The sequence below is a fragment of the Callospermophilus lateralis genome, chromosome 1 (genome assembly GCF_048772815.1).
Source record: "Callospermophilus lateralis isolate mCalLat2 chromosome 1, mCalLat2.hap1, whole genome shotgun sequence".
Taxonomy (NCBI): domain Eukaryota; kingdom Metazoa; phylum Chordata; class Mammalia; order Rodentia; family Sciuridae; genus Callospermophilus; species Callospermophilus lateralis.
In genome coordinates this window covers 81762714-81779365 of record NC_135305.1, presented here as the reverse complement: position 1 = coordinate 81779365, position 16652 = coordinate 81762714, and the positions used below count along the sequence as shown (strand labels likewise).

General features: G+C 37.7%; 1 protein-coding gene across 3 annotated transcripts in view; it reads left to right on the top strand.

The window, feature by feature from the left end:
* Osbpl3 (oxysterol binding protein like 3) overlaps positions 1-16652 on the top strand; it is a 181294-nt gene that overhangs the window by 124013 nt on the left and 40629 nt on the right. For 2 of the 3 annotated variants that reach the window (XM_076835420.2, XM_076835430.2), the window contains exons 11-14: positions 1092-1222; positions 4742-4849; positions 12925-13059; positions 14232-14325. In XM_076835420.2, the coding sequence (XP_076691535.2) occupies positions 1092-1222; positions 4742-4849; positions 12925-13059; positions 14232-14325 (468 nt within the window). The remainder of the gene's footprint in view (positions 1-1091; positions 1223-4741; positions 4850-12924; positions 13060-14231; positions 14326-16652) is intronic. The other variant, XM_076835440.2, reaches the window with a different exon arrangement.

Genomic DNA, 16652 nt, shown 5'->3' with positions numbered 1-16652 from the left:
GTCTCTTTCTATATACACACTTTTATTTTTTGGAAGCATTTGAGAGAAGGATTTATACATATGTCATTCTTTATGGCTTTATACTTTAGTTAGGTTTCTTGAACATAGGGCTACCCTGTTACATGGCCACAGTGTAGTTATCTAATTCAGGGATTGTAGCATTAAAACAGCACTTCTTATCTATTCTGCCTTCTACATCAAAATCAAATGTTGTCAAAAGTTACATGTCGTTTTCCCCTTGGTACAGGATCTGATCCATGATCATACAGATCATATATTGCATTTCATCTTCTTGCCTCTTTAGCCTCTTTAATTGGGAGCAGTTCCTCAGTCATTTTTTTTTCTCTTCTATAAAATTGATACTTTTGAAAAATGCAGGCCAGTTGTCTTACGTTTCCTCATGATCAAATCCAGATTGCTTACCCCTGGCTGACATTCACCAAAGAAGATGCTGTGTCTTTTCCAGGGTGTTCTATCCAGAGGCACACAGAGCCTGCTTAACCTTCATTTTTAATTCATTGTGATCACCTGGTTAAGGGGATGTCTAGTTTCTCTGCTGCATTCTTACCATACCCAGTAAGCCTTGTTCTTAACCATTTCCAGTCTTTAGAGATTATAAACAAAACAAAACGAAAAACTGCTGGTCATTGAGAATCTGTAAATCATAAAATCATGGCAAATGTGCATATGTGTGTGAAGTTTAAGATTTTTCTTTTTTTCACGCAGTTTTAGATCCTTAGCAAAAGATATAAAGAATTCCCATATCTTCTGCCCGCCTCCCATAAAGGTACAGCCTCCCCCACAGTCAGCACCCACATCAGAGTGGGACAAGTTACATTTGAAGAACCTGCATTGACAGGTCATTATCACCCAGAGCCTGTAGTTTACATCAGAGTTCACGCTTGCTGTGATACATTGCAAATGTTTTTTTTTTAAAAGTCCACGTAGAGGATATTTTTTTCTGCACTCAAAATATTTGGGGCTGTTACTCGACTAATTTTTTTTTTTTAACAAGAAAAACATTTTACTGTATTTTGCTTTCAATTATGCCACTTCCTTTATTCCTTCTCATTATGATTATATCTTTATAGTTTACTTCGCCTTAAGGTCAGCTTTTAATACCATATCAACAGAGAGAGAGAAACTGAAGCAGCTGATGGATCAGGATGCCACCTCCTCCCCTTCTGCTCAGGTCATCGGTCTGAAGCACGCTCTATCATCCGTAAGTTACATGTCTGACTCACAGAAATGCCTGCAAACGTGTTCTGGCTTGTCAATTATTATATTTTCCATTTCCATGGTTATGTTGAAAATTCATGATTTTCATGGTTAGGTTGGAAATTCAGGAGAAAACCAAGCAAATTATCCAAATTACATTCTGACCTTTCCTGAGACAACACTTATTCAAAATAACAAAATTTACCCTACCCCCAATCGTAGTAGCTAGTATTTTATTGTGTGTTAAATTCTTTTAGTTCTCTCCAATTTATCTTAATTTTTCTGTTTCTATAAAACTCTTGTTGTGTATTTGTGTGTGTCTCACACATTTGTTAATGCTTACAAAATCTAACAGTTTGGAGGAGATTTTGTGCACCCTGAGACACCACAAGCTTAGAGTAGCTTAACACATGACAGGCGACAGAGACAAATTTCCAGTTTACAGTCTTATCTTCTCTATGGCAAAGCACTGATCCTATTTATTGCTCTTTCAGAGACACAAAAGTTATTTTATTTGATTACATAGTACAAAACATTTAGCTTCCCCCCCCCCCATGGGCACAAAGAGAAGAGTCACACAGGAGTGTCTGTCAGGTAATCATGGTGAAAGGAAAGTGTAACAGAAAAATCACTGTCAAGGCTTCAGATGTGTTTCAATAAGCCATTCTGTCACTCACTCTCCTTTTTCTCATCCACTTTAATTCAAACCTCAGCATAGTTCGGCTTGATTGATGTGCTCTGTTTGAATAGCTGAAGTTGTCTGGCCCTCCACCCGTATCCATGAGAGCTAGAGAATTTCTGAGACCGCACACTTGTATGCTCTGACTCTTCGCTCATACTTTGAAATTCCTGCTTTAAAAGGAGAAAGTGTGTGTGCACATATGAAATTACCATCTGAAGCAGTATTGAGTTTTCTATTTCAGGTTGGGTAGGGAAGATGAATTTTAGGATCTTGTTATGAGATGCTGAGAGAAAATGTCCACTCGTATTTTCTATTCATTTTGTGGCTAAGAAAAGTAATGTTCTTGATGTAGTGTTAATGATGAATCCTTTACCATTAGCTCTTTTTTTTTTTAATTAATTTTTATTGTAGGTTGTTCAAAACATTACATAGTTCTTGATATATTATATTTCACACTTTGATTCAAGTGGGATATGAACTCCCATTTTTACCCCATATACAGATTGCAGAATCACATCAGTTGCACAACCATTGATTTACATATTGCCATTCTGGTGTCTGTTGTATTCTGCTGCCTTTCCTATCCTCTACTATCCCCCCTCCCCCATCCCCTCCCCTCTTCTCTCTCTACCCCCTCTACTGTAATTCATTTCTCCCCCCTTATATTTTTCCTCCTTTCCCCTCACTTCCTCTTGTATGTAATTTTGTATACCCCTGAGGGTCTCCTTCCATTTACATGCAATTTCCCTTCTCTCTCCCTTTCCCTCCCACCTCTCATCCACCATTAGCTCTTATAATTAACAATTTCAAGAATGCTATCTTTGGAAGAAAAATTAAAAAGAAAAAAAATAATATTGGCTTCAAGTCTTAGTATTATTTTAAGGTCAGAGAAACACATCCATTTGGATCACAGTGAATAGCCAGTCACACAGGGTTCCTATTTTGGTTTGAGACCATCGGAGTGGTTTTGTTTTATTTTATTTCTTTTCTTTCCTTCCCTTCTCTGCTTTCTTAGTGGTACAAAATACTTCTTATTGTTCCCATTAGATTGGCTCTTGGTGCACTAAGTGCCTCTTGTGCGTTCCTCAACATTCTCCCCCCCCTCGTCTCCCTCTTCCTGGCCCCCTCTCACAGAGGTCTGGCCTCATCTTGTTAAACTGCTTGTGTGGACATCAAGACATACTTGGCCATAGTTTCCTGGACCAAATTCATTTTCATCTTTGCTAAGGAATTCTCTTTCACCCATGTTCACAATTTTGGAAACTTAAGATCAAACAGGACAATCCTTTTTTTCCTTTTTGTCTTGGATTCCTGATTTGATCCAAGATTTTTTTTTTTTTAAGAGAGAGAGAGAGAGAATTTTTAATATTTATTTTTTAGTCTTTAGGTGGACACAATATCTTTATTTTTATTTTCATGTGGTGCTGAGGATCGAACCCAGAGCACCGCGCATGCCAGGTGAGCGCGTTAGCACTTGAGCCACATCCCCAGCCCCTGATCCAAGATTTTTTAAAGTAATTTTTTTAAAATCATATCAGAAAGGATAGGCTGGTGCTGTACAAGTAATCTTGGTTTGTTTCTTAGCTCTGCCTGTGGTTTACAAAAGAAAGAGAAGCCACTAATATAACTTAATTTCTAGGCTAAACTAAGAGCCTAGCCACCATACCAGTAATGTATTGACCAGAATGAAGTGAGTGCCCCAAAGAGATTGTTATATGTCATTGTAATGACCCTAGTTCTTATTCAATGTGTCTTAAATGAGCCCTGAGGATATTCTTTTCAGTTCCAGGGATCAAACCCTGACCCAGTGCTTTCTAAGCGAGGGCATACCACCGAGCTATCATGCCAGCTCAGTTCTTGAGGATTTTTAAACAACCTGTACCTTCCATGGATACTAAAACATCAAGCCAAAAACCTCACTGAGATCCAGGCAGTGGACTAAGCTCCCAGTGGGTAGGCCCTGCAGGCCCTGACAGCTGAGAAAGTCTCTGAGCTTCTTAGAAGAGTCAGACAAATGGGTGGATCTGTGTGAAAGCAACTCTGGAGCTGATTATAGGAGTGTTGGGGGACCTTCAGGAGCATTCATCCTTTTCCAAAGACAGATCCATTTGGAGACTAGCTGATCAGGAAGTGTGTAGGAGGATCAGTGAGCAGGAGGCATGTTCCTTTACCTTTGACCAGGTCTCTCCTAGTTGAGAGGCTGATGGAAGGAATGGGATTTGCACAGAGGAGAGTAAAAGAGGTCCCATATAGGTTTCTGTTCCCATGGTCCATAAATCCTTATGCAGGTAAGTGAGGTTTGTTTATTTAAAACAAAACAAAACAAAAAAAAACCTTAGTCATGAAAAACAAATAAAATAATCAGTACCTGTGTTGGAAAAAGAGTAATATTAACCTTCTGTGTCCTCCTTCCTGGCACACTTCCTAAGATTCAGTTCAACTGGTGTGAAAATTAAACCAATCCTAAGGTGGGAGTGGTTTCTTTTCAAGGATGAGAAAAGCTTGGAATCATTGCACAGGAGTGGGGAGGGGGGTGTTGGTCAAAGAGACCAAAGCCAGTTGGGCAGGAGGAGGAGATGCTGTGAGACCACTAGTCTTAATAAAAGCTGGTGGTGCCTGTGACTTCCTTCTCTGCCGCCCTCACTAACTCTCCTTCCACTCCTGGAGATGAGAGTAGTGAAGAGCAGCATTTCCAGGGTTGCGGGTTTGTTATCTCCTGGCTCTGAGACTGGCCTCCCCAAGGATTAGGGTGCTCCCACATAGTGCTTCTGTGGGTACCTACTGGGCTGCTCAGAAACATCCATTTATTAACAGAGCCCCACTATTTTTAACATGTTCCAGGCCCTAGCACAAAACTCAGATCTTAAAGAACGCTTACGCAGAATCCATGCCGAGTCTCTGCTCCTCGACTCGCCCGCTGTTGCCAAGCTGGGTGACAATCTGGCAGAGGTGGGTAGGTTTCTTGCCAGGTAATGTCTCTGCAACCCTCCCTTCGTGGGATGTCCTCTGTCCAGTCGCATGGCCTTCCTACTGCACCTCCTGAGTGGGCTGCCTCTCCACCACCACCAGCTGCGGTCACAGCTGCCACATGGACTGGATTTTCGGGATTCAAAGCTTTCTTGAATGTATGCTGCTAAGCACATTTTTAAACTGTGTGTCCCCCAAATTCATTTTTCCCTCTGTATTTCTTCTTCTCATTTCCCTCCTAAGCATCACCCCTTTTGCTAGCTAGGTGTTAGGGGAGTGGGAGCTTTGGAGAGGTAAATGTTTTTCCTTCCTGTTGTTTCTGCAGAAAACTAAATTTCTTTGGCCCCTAGCATCCCAGCTCCTTGCCAACTTCCTTCTTTTGCTTGAAAAAGTTGCTGCTGTCCCCTCCTCCTCTTCCTGTGAAATTTCTTTCCTTTATGGAACACAGCAGCTATGTACTCTGAGGGAAAGAATATTGCATTACAATTGAAGTCTCTTGGTCAGAGAAAAGTATATTAAAAGTCTTTTCATTAGACTGGAGACTAATGAAAAGACTTAAAAAATAAGTAAGATAATAGACAAAGGGTGTCTGTGCATATGAATAAATTTTTCTTTTTTTCTTTTCTTTTTTTTTTTTTTTTTTTGTACAGGGTATTGAACACAGTGGCATTTTACCACATCTCCAGTACTTTTTGTTTTTAAAGTCGAGGTCTCATAAGTTGGTACAACTGGCTTCCAACTTGTGATCCTCTGCCTCAGCCTCCTAAATCACCGGGATTATGTGCAGGCACCACCACACCTGGCATAATTTTTTTTGAATGTGTATCATAATCTTTCTTTTATCTTTTCCTGTCTTCAAAGAAAACAAAACCCTCACACAATTCCATTGCCCCATGGGCAGCTCTTGGATTGAGTGATGAGAAAAACAGAGGCTGAAACCAGTCAGGATAAAGACCACAAGGGCCACAGTGTCTCCCCAACTGAAGCACAGGCTGTGTCACTTGCTTGCAGGACCATTCATCTGACAAGAGGGCAACCCTCTGTGCAGAGGCTCATGGCCGAGGTGGAGAAATGGGATTCCTCTACAGACACACCACCCCCTCCAAAAGATCACTCTTCAGTTATTCCAGCCCAACTCTAAAGTGTTACCTGCAGGACTTAGCCCCTTAGCAATACTTACACTGGTTTCCTTTTGTGGCCTGTTCCAAGACATGTGCTCACCAGATGGGGCCTCTTCAAACCTGCCCATTCACTAAAGGCAACCTAGGCAAGGCTGCGACGGGCATCGCTGAGGGTCATTCATGCCCACACCAGGGCAGTTCCTAAAGACAGCTTGTCTTTTCCATAGCATTATCATGTAAATTACAATTATACATTTAATAAATAGTTAAATAGATAACCTTTATTTATGTCTTCAAGATTTTATGCTCAGCATGTGTATTCAGGGCTATTTGTGTTTTGAGATGGAAATCCAAATCCCAAGTCTTTAAAAACTGTATTTTTTATACTAACGTAAAAATCCGTATGTTTATACTAATCTCAAAAATAAGATACCTGAAAACTTACATGTGGTTAAACTGTCCTTGAGGGTGGAAGCACATTTTTCAAACTCACACTTTCTGGAACAGCCTTCCGGAGTCTTGGCTCAGTGATGGAGTTGTCTCATTTATTTCCTGTTTTAGAGATTTTCTTTTCCCATGAGTTGTCCTTTTATGCACAGAGTGACTCAGGCTTACTTTGCCAGCAAGGGGAAAGCCATTGTTGCCTTCAGGAAATAAGCACTGGAGGAAGTAGAAATGAAAGTTTGACTCCAGTTGATTTTTATAGGTAACTCCCAGACACCTCAAATACTCTGGAATGACAGCCCCCAACAGTGGGGGCAGCCCAAGTGGCTCAGATTTTAGGGTCTTTAATGTCGATGGCTTGCTTTCTGTTAGCAGCACAACTTACCCATCATTGATGTTGGATCTGGCTACATGAATTCTAAAATCCCTCTTTTCTTGTCAGAAATTATTTTCACAACCTATCAAGTCCCTCCTGTTTTAAATTTTTGAATGTGAAAATTTGATATTATTGGGTTATCAGTGCTAAGATGATTTTATATTATTTTATATCCCAAATGAAAGGCTGAGTGACTTTTGGAGGTAACAGCCTTCTACGTGCCCCCACCCCTCTTCAGTTCTGGGGATTGAACTCAGGGCCACTCTACCACTGAGCTACATTCTCAGCCATTTTTTATTTGATTCTGAGACAGGATTTCACTAAGTTCCTGAGGCTGGCCTTGAATTTGTGATCCCCGTGCTGCAGCCTCCCAAGTTGCTGAGATTATCTGTGTACACCGTGCCTTTCATACATCCTTTTGCATTTAAAGTGCAGTTATGAGACTAAAAAGGCAAAAACTTTTTTAAAAAAGTGTGAAAGTGAAGAAGGAAACTGAATTCTTTTAATTGCTTACCTGCTTGGCGCTGCACTGCAGGCACATTTAAATGCATCATCTCACAAAATCCTACCCTTGACTCTGATAGAAGTAGCTGATGGTAGTTTCGTTTTAGAGACAAGGAAAATAAAGCCCAGAGAGGTTAAATAACTTTTCTGAGACACACAGATTTTAGAAACAAAGCTGGGATTTAAATCCCTATCTGATGGGGCTGGAGTTGTGGCTCAGCGGTAGAACACTCCCCTAGCATGGATGAGGTCCTGGGTTGGATCCTCAGCACTGCATAAAAATTAATTAAAATTAATTAATTAAGCCAAAGCACATGTTTACTCTATAGCATCACACTGTCATATAATGAGGAAAGGTATGCCACACCGGAAAATAAAATAATCACTGAAGCTCCAGTATTTAAAATGAGATGGTGATGCTCTAAGAATGGGACAGCATAACTCTCCCAGGTACAAACACCATTTTATATATAAAATAAATAAATGAGAAAGGGATTGATTAAAAACCAGTGGCGAAGAGATAGATTACTTAATAAATTAGGTTAGTGCAGATCAAAGCAATTTGTGAAGAAGTTGAAGTCTTTGCATTGCATGTTAAAATGAATCACCAGCCAATTCAAGTTAAATATAAAAATTTAAACTGAAAAATATTGATTTGAATATTTATCAAACTACTAGATCAGGGATAATTTCCTAAATTGGGAAGTACTTTAAAAATTGCAGGGCTGGGGATGTGGCTCAAGTGGTAGTGCGCTCGCCTGGTGTGTGTGCGGCCCGGGTTCGATCCTTAGCACCACATACAAACAAAGATGTTGTGTCCGCCAAGAACTAAAAAATAAATATTAAAAAATTCCCCCTCTCACTCTCTCTTTAAAAAAATAAAATAAAATAAATAAAAATTGCAAAAGTAATGTTGACTAGATTTGACTATTTCTTTTAGGAAAAAAATGGATTTTGTCAAAAAATGGGAAGGCAAATAATAGACTATGAAAAATATTTTCAGTGAGAATGACAGGCTTAGATGATACTAAATCAATGATAGTGTGCTTAATATGCAAACAACAAACAAATCATGTCACGTACCTTAAAACCTTAGCAAGTAAATGGAAAAGGATATAATGCAGACAGTTGTGGGATTTTTTTTTTTTTTTTTTTGGTACCAGGGATTGAACTCAGGGGTACTCGACCACTAAGCCACAGCCCTATTCCTACTCTGTATTTTATTTTATTATCTCACTGAGTTGCTTAGCACCTCACTATTGCTGAGGCTGGATTTGAACTTGTGATCCTCATGCCTCAGCCTCCTGAGCCACTGGATTTCAGGCATGCACCACAATTTTTTTTTTTTTTTTTGCTTTAAATTTTTGTTTTTCAATTCAGCCTTACATCCCTTCATTACTAGGATATGTTATAAGAAAAATATCATTGTGCGATTTCTTGTGTGAACACTATCGAGTGTACGTATACAAACCTGGATGGGACAACCTTCTACACACCAAGGTTATATGCTATTAGCTATTTTAGAAATGTTTTATGATATTGCATTTGCCTTTTATGTTTTCTTGCTAAAAACTAAGACACAAGCACACATTAGCCTAGGCCTATGCAGAATCAGAATCACCATAGACAGTCTTCAGGGACAGCAGAACATGTGGCGCCATCATTTCCTGTGACAGCAATGCTTCTGGAACCTTCCTGAGGTCCTGCCTGTGTCTGTTTCATAGTTGACTTTTTTTAGTTTTTATTTTTCATATATATATATATATATATATATATATATATATATATACACACACACACACACACACACACACATACACATACATATATGTAGGAGGAATACAGTCCAAAATTAAATTAAAAGTGTCATAAATAACCCAGTAAAATAGTCATCAAGCTCTATATGCTGTACATAATTGTATGTTCTGCACTTTTATACAACTAGCAGCACAGTAAGTTTATTTCTCCACCAGCAGCATGACAAACACAAGTCATGCCTAGCACTGTCGTTACAACAAATGTGACATCACTGGGGAACAGGAAGTTTCCAGTTCTATTATAATCTTGTGGGGCCTTTCACAGAAATGTTATCCTATGATACATGGTTGTCTTCATAAACTCATGGGAAGGTACAGAGTAATGCAGAGGAAGGGCCCATGCACCACTTATCCTGTCGTTTCCTCACATCTAAACTACAGATCTTTTTTTTTTTTTTTAAAGAAAAAAGATATATAATCTACTGAAAAGTAAAACAGCTAACTTAGCACAGCAGTTCTAAATTGTGATATTCACGGCCCTTAATATAAGAATGTAAACAGGAGTTTTCTTACTTGTTAATGTAGTATGTATCCTTAAACATTTTTAATATTTCTATTTCTGAAAATTGAATCTAAGAAATAATGAGATATGAGCAAAGGCATTTACAAAATGTTCACCATCTTTGTAAATCTGGAAACATCCTTCATTTCCAAGACAGGGAATGGTTACTCTATAACACATAAATATGATAAAATATGAATTAAAGTTCATCATCTCAGAGAAGTTTTAAATGACCTGAGAAAAGTTTATAGTATAATTTAAGCATATGTAGCAGACAGTAAATGATAATTGTACAATTTGATCCCAATTTTTCAAAATAAAAAAGGTATATACAAATATTTTAATTAAAAATATATATATTAGTAAGCTAGAAGAGCTGCATCGGGGGTGATGAAAATTGAAGTGATATTTATTTTCTTTACATTTTTCTGTATTTTCTAATGTGAATTTTTTTATCCTTACAACACATTAATATTGAAAAATTGATTTTGGTACAATGTTTGGGAAAAGTTTATAAATTAGATGTGTGTGTGTGTGTAATGATTTGTTATTTTAAAACAGAACAAAGCTACACAAATTAAGAAGATTAGAGAGAGCTGGGTGTGGCAATCCACACCTATAATCCCAGCAATTTGGGAGTGAAAGGTGGAAAGAGCACTTGATCCCACCAATTCAAGACCAGTAACATGCTGAGACCCATTCTGTCTAAAAAAAAAAAAAAAAAATTGGGGAGAAATGTGTCCAAAAGTTTGTAGTAGTTATTTTGTTATGTATGATAGGTTTATAAGTGCTTACTTTTTTATATTTATTTAATTTTTTGTAATGTAAATAATAGATAAACAACCACTGCTTGGGTAGAAATGGGGAAACTGTTAAATTGAACTGACTTTTATTATTTTAACAAATGAGGCCCTGAGTTGTTCAGGAAATTGTGTTAGGGGTTGGTGGCTACTGCTGTGCAGATGAGCTTTTTAAATGCATTCCTAAGAACTTGCCCTGGAAATGGGGGCACCGGAAAGGGTTAGGGGTTAAGAATGTGGGTTGAGCACTCCTAAAACCTGGAATGCTTCAAAATCCAAAAACTTTTGAGCACCAACTTGATGCCACAAGTGGAAAATTCCTGACCTCATGTGACAGGTCTCATTTTAAATGCAAGTACACTAAAATATTAAATAAGATGACCTTCAGGCTATGTACATAAGATGTATGTGAAACATAAAATGAATTTCATGTTTAGATTTGGGTTTCGTCCACAGGATACCTCATTAGTGTATGTGCAGATTGAAAAATTGAAAAATCAGAAATCCAAAATATATCTGTTCCCAAGCATTTCAGATAAGCGATGCTCAACCTGTATTATTTTCAGTGTTGATCATCCAGGACATCCCTATGACCCATAAGTCAAGGAGGAGGAAGAGAGAGAGCAGGAGAGTGTAGTAATGAATTAATAAATAGCACAAGTAAATAAATCATTAGCATCTCATATGGCGGGGCATGCTGGAGACACAGGAAAATTTCACTGTTTAAGGGAGCATTAAGGAGCTTAACTGTTATTCACTACAATGTCTTCACACTCAGTAGCTCTGTGCCTGGCCCTTCTGAGGAGAAAGACTGTTCCCTTAAGATGATAGCTTTGACATTTGGCATTTGTTTTTTAAGGATTGGCTAGCTTCACTTAGCATAATCTGCTCTAATGCCATCCATTTCCCTGCAAATTCCATGATTGGGGTAAAAATGGAAATGCATAACTCACTTGAATCAAATGTATGAAAGATGAAAAAAATAAAAATTAAAAAAAAAAGATGATAGCTTTGATAATCATTTACAGATTCTACAATGAACTCTGTCAGGGTAGCTTTTCTGAAGGCTACACGGATATTTAAATAGGTGAGATCTTTAAACCAGTACCTGGGGCAAAGGTCTTATTTAGGAAGAATCCAAGAGAAAAAGGTAGATATTTCCATGTGTTCTAAAGTGAACACTTCCTAAAGGGACCCTGTGCCCTTTATGAATGATGAACTCTGGTAGGCCCTTGTGTACTAGCATCCCTCCTTGGGCATAATTTATGTTTATGAGACAGAGCAAGGTATCCAGAAGTCATTAAGTCTCTGAGCAAGACATCTACATTTTGTTAGCCAGACTATTCTGGAACTTGTTTAATAAGTACACCATAATATAAGAGCAGCTTTTTTTACCAGCACAGTGAAAAATACCAGCCATCCAGAAGCCGAGGGGAATGATCTTCTCTGAATCCAAGGAATTAAATCATCTTATTCTAAATCTGTTTTTTTTTCCCTCAAGGTCTAAGTCAGATGTCACCTCCAGAAACCATCCCCTAACCCAGGACCCCTAAGTAGAGTCAATCTCATCTTCCTCTCTGCTTCTGTAGCCCGTGGTCTCTTCATGGTCTTGGTCTAGTGTGTTGGGGTGTGTTCTCTACACCAGCCTTTCCGGCTAGAGATCTTTATAGTCCTCCATAGCCAGCTAAGACTGCATATGAATCAGTCACTTAATATGTTGGGTTGAATTGAATTTTTACTTCCAACAAGAGTAGAAATCACACCCCCAGGGTATTTACGTCTTCCCCAAGGAGAAGTCTAGACCCAGAGGAGTGCAGGGTGGAAGGCTCTGTGCTCTATTGAGTGTTTGTATCGAAGATTATACCAAGGCTCTGGGGTTTCCTTCCCTTGAAGACTCATTGTGGGTTGAGAGACAAAGAGAATTCATCTCACTTATCCATGAATAATGAATGATCTGCCACCAGGGGCACTTCTGGACCAAAACACACTATTTATTTGTCAAGGGACGCCTCAAAAACAGCATATTGGTCTCTGAGAGTGCATAGGGGCAGGAGAAAGCTGTGTGGCTACGACCCAGCCATGCAACGACCTGCATTCAGCATCATTCAGCGGACTGCACCCTGCAGTGGTAGCGAATAAGAGGATATGATTCAGAAAGCATTGGAATTTTCCCCTCTGTAACAGAACAAAGAATGGCCTGGACAGCCATTTATTTTGCTGTGAGATTTGTGGCATGTGTTTGAGCGTTGATGATGCCTTGGTGAAGTTCCCTTTTGAGGAAGGACTTCATTTTCATTTTGTTTGTGAGGCTTAACACTCCTTGACTTTGAAGCTGGACCTCTGCTTTGAGTTGCTTGTTTGCATGGGCCTGTGACCTTTGTGTATTATGCAATTCAATCATTTGTTTATTGAGATTCTCTTGAGACTCTTTCTAAACATATTCAGGTTTTTTTTTTTTTTTTTTTTAATTGTTGTTGTTTGTTCTTTAAATAGGAAAACTCCAGAGATGAAAACCGAGCTCTGGTTCACCAACTTTCCAACGAAAGCAGGCTCTCCATCACTGACTCCCTTTCAGAGTTTTTTGATGCGCAGGAAGTTCTGTTGTCACCAAGCTCTTCAGAAAATGAGGTTTGGGCATTGTTTTCAGCTAGGTGTCTTGAAAATCTCTTTTGTGGCTTTGTTGATTAACCTGTTCAGTAAAGATCTATATGTTGTAACACTAAGTTCGGGGGGCCCTTAGGCCCCTTTTGAAGGTCTTCTCATAAGTCATACCCCAAACACCTAAAATGAAATAATATACTAAAAGAAAAACAGTTGTAAAAGTGGAGAGTTTTGGAAACCTCCTTGTTTCTGTTACTTAATTACACTTTTTTAAAATTGCAAGTTGATAATTCTGACTTCTACTTATTTAATAATATTCCCATTAAAGGGAAAGAAATTAGCATTCTGTATGTTTAATCGTGTAAATATATGCTATGTAATTTTATATTGCTACCATTTTGTGGTTATTATAGAATTAATTTATAAATATAAAACTGCTTTAAATTAATGTATAAAAATCGTACTTTCTTGAATATTGCATACCATATTTAACATTATTATGAGTATGTGCTAGTAATATTGCCTCTTAAGTATAGAAATAGTAATCTTGTTTATCTTGTTTGTATATTAATTCCCATAGAAGACCTTTTTTTTCACAAACATTTCAAAGACAAATTGTAACTTCTTCTACCCAAGTACTACCTTGTTTCTTTCTTTTTTTTTTTTTTGGTACCAGGGATTGAACCCCCCAGGTGCTTAACCATTAAGCCACATCCCTGGCCCTTTTTTCAATTTTTTATTTTGAGACACGTTCTTGCTAAGTTGCTTAGGGCCTTGCTAAGTTGCTTTGGCTGGCTTTGAACTTTTGATCCTTCTGATTTAACCTCCTGAGCCACTGGGATTACAGGCATGTACCTCTACACCAGACTGTCAGACACTGACAAATTCTGAAATTGCAGTCTGAATTAATAAGAGAATTAATAAGAGTTTTCATAATAACAGAAATTTTGAGTTTACTTGCTGTTTTTCCTTGTAAGAATTAACCAAGAATATATAAGAATTTTAATAACAGGTATTTTCCTGTGAACACTGTCTAGGCAGATGGGTGTATTAGCCTCTATGAAAATAGCATCCAAAATTACTTCTATAGATTTGTAATGTAGGATGCAGTATGTTTGATCGTTTAAAATAAGGGGATTATAAAAGTCTGGCTTTTGTTTATTTTCATTTTGATGTATATTATTTCTTCTTTCCCACAGATCTCTGATGACGATTCATATGTCAGTGACATAAGTGATAATCTTTCCTTGGATAATCTCAGTAATGATTTAGATAATGAAAGACAGACCTTGGGTAAGATTTGCATTATTTGATCTCTGAAAGTTAGCATCTTCATGGAATCCTAATAAGTATACATAGAATGCCTGCCACAAGTAGAACTTTAGCAGCATGACAGAAGAATATTAGCACATGGCCCCCACCCTCCATGGTTTTACAGTCTAGGTGAAGAGACAGCACACACACTTGAAAGAGAAATTCACTTAAATAACTTTGTTTTTGTGAATTTTTATTTTATAAAGTGAAAGTATACCAGTTTTTATGTGAGTATCTAAACATGATATAACAGCTGTCCTTTAGGCAGTAAAATATTCTTTCAGCAAACGTATTAGAATATAGCCTCTTTCCTTTGGGAATCTAAGAGTTTTAAATAATAAAAGATCTAGTGTAAGAGGTAATTTAGTCAGATACTTTAAGATAATTCACTTGAAAATAACACACTTCCCTCAAGGTATCCTAAGATGTCCCCTTATTACTGCTTGATTGCAAGAGGGAAGGGTATTTATTAATGCTAGTTTGAACTGTGGGGTACAAGGAGAGTCCGGATTTTTCCAAACAGCTCTGATGGAGGACTTTTCGTGAGCACACAAAAGCCTGTTTAGGAAAGTGCCCTTGAAAGAATCTACCAAGTAATCATTTCTCTGTGCTGGTCCTTGTAGCATGCAGAGTTCAGAAGCCAAAGTCTGAAATAAAGAATATGGTCGAGAGACCATGCTGTGCTGGCTTGACCAGGGCCTGGAGACTCTTAGAACAAGTCAGAGCTGGTTCTCTCTGACTTATTTGTGTTCTTCTAGTGTTGCCCTCACTTAAACACTGGGCAGAACTGAGCTTTCGTCTTCATATTTGAATACTAAAAAGTTTGTTCCTCCGTTCTTTACAGACATCCCCTAGGGAGGATTAGATCTCTAAACATCTTCAAAGATGGATGTAGGAATGAAAAAACTTCTGTCCTATAACCCTGTTTAGCCTATAGGAGAAAACAGGATTGAATCAAGGTCTTTGTACATATTTACACTTGAATTCCCTGGAGCCCATGTAAACACTAGGTATTTAGAATGTTTCCTGTTGATTTCTTTCTCAAAAAGATTACCTGGCACATGTGAGGATCAGTCACTGTCTGAGTGCTAAGAGGAGGTTAAGTGGCTAAGATTATGGATTCAAGTTGGTTAGCTAACTCAAGGTTGGCTGCTCACCATCTATGTGTGGCAGGGCAGGTTGTTTAACTTCTCTGTGCCTCATTTTCTTCCTCTATAAAATGGGGATAATATTGCTGTTTACCTCAAGAGGTAGTCATAAAGAATAAATGAGAATAATATGTGTAAAATACTTAGAAGACTGACATTCACAGTTTAAAAAGCAAAATATGCATTAGCCAATAGAAGTGGTGATTATGGTGGTGGAGGAGGATTTCAAAATTTAGATTAGCATAATCAAACAAAATATTTTGAGACTGCCTGTAAAGCTGTTTTTAAAAACTACTGTCAATTGTAGCTACATCCCTGTGTCCTATTTTTCCCATATAAGCTAGTAAAACAAATTTAACAATTGATTGCTTGCATAGATTTACAAGAGACTGGAAAGTAGGGACCCAATTTTGTACTCATCTGTTCACCAAAGCAACTTCTTTATTCAGAGTTATTTGCTTTATAATGAGTAAGTGTTAAATAAGTAAATATATACATAGATATATTGATAAGATATATTGATGTAATGTAAAAGATATCATTTGAAAATAGGCAAAGTTAGGATGGAAAAGGAGTTTCAGAATATGAGGCAAAGGAAAAGATCAATAAATTTATATATCTGAAATGTAAATATTTCATTTGCCCAAAACTTCATAGATCAAATTTAAAGGTAAAGGCCAAAAGGGGATCTAGTTGTAAAGCAAATAAAAAGATGAAAGGTTATGGTTTAAATTTATACATAGGAAGGCAGACAATTCAGAAAAAAAAAAAAAAGCAGTGTTCATGACAGCATTTCAGACCACATTAGAAAGTTCTTAAATGTAAATTAAAACAAGAAAATAGCATCGTCCATCTAACAATGTGACAAAAATTAAAAATGAACAGTGACAAGTAGAAAGGCCTCGGGAAATGAATATTCACATTTGCTGTCAAAAGATGAGGACATTGTTAGACTTTTTGAAGAGCATTCTGATTGTATCAATCAACAGTCTAAAAATTTCCAGTCTCTAACATAGTCATCAGGCTTCTCTATATGCGAAGGAAATAATCAAATAGATTACTAAATACGTGAATGTTCACTACTGACTTTTTGTTTGCTGGTTTTATTTTGTTTGCATCATAAGAAAATATTGAAATGAATCTAATAGTCCAACAGAA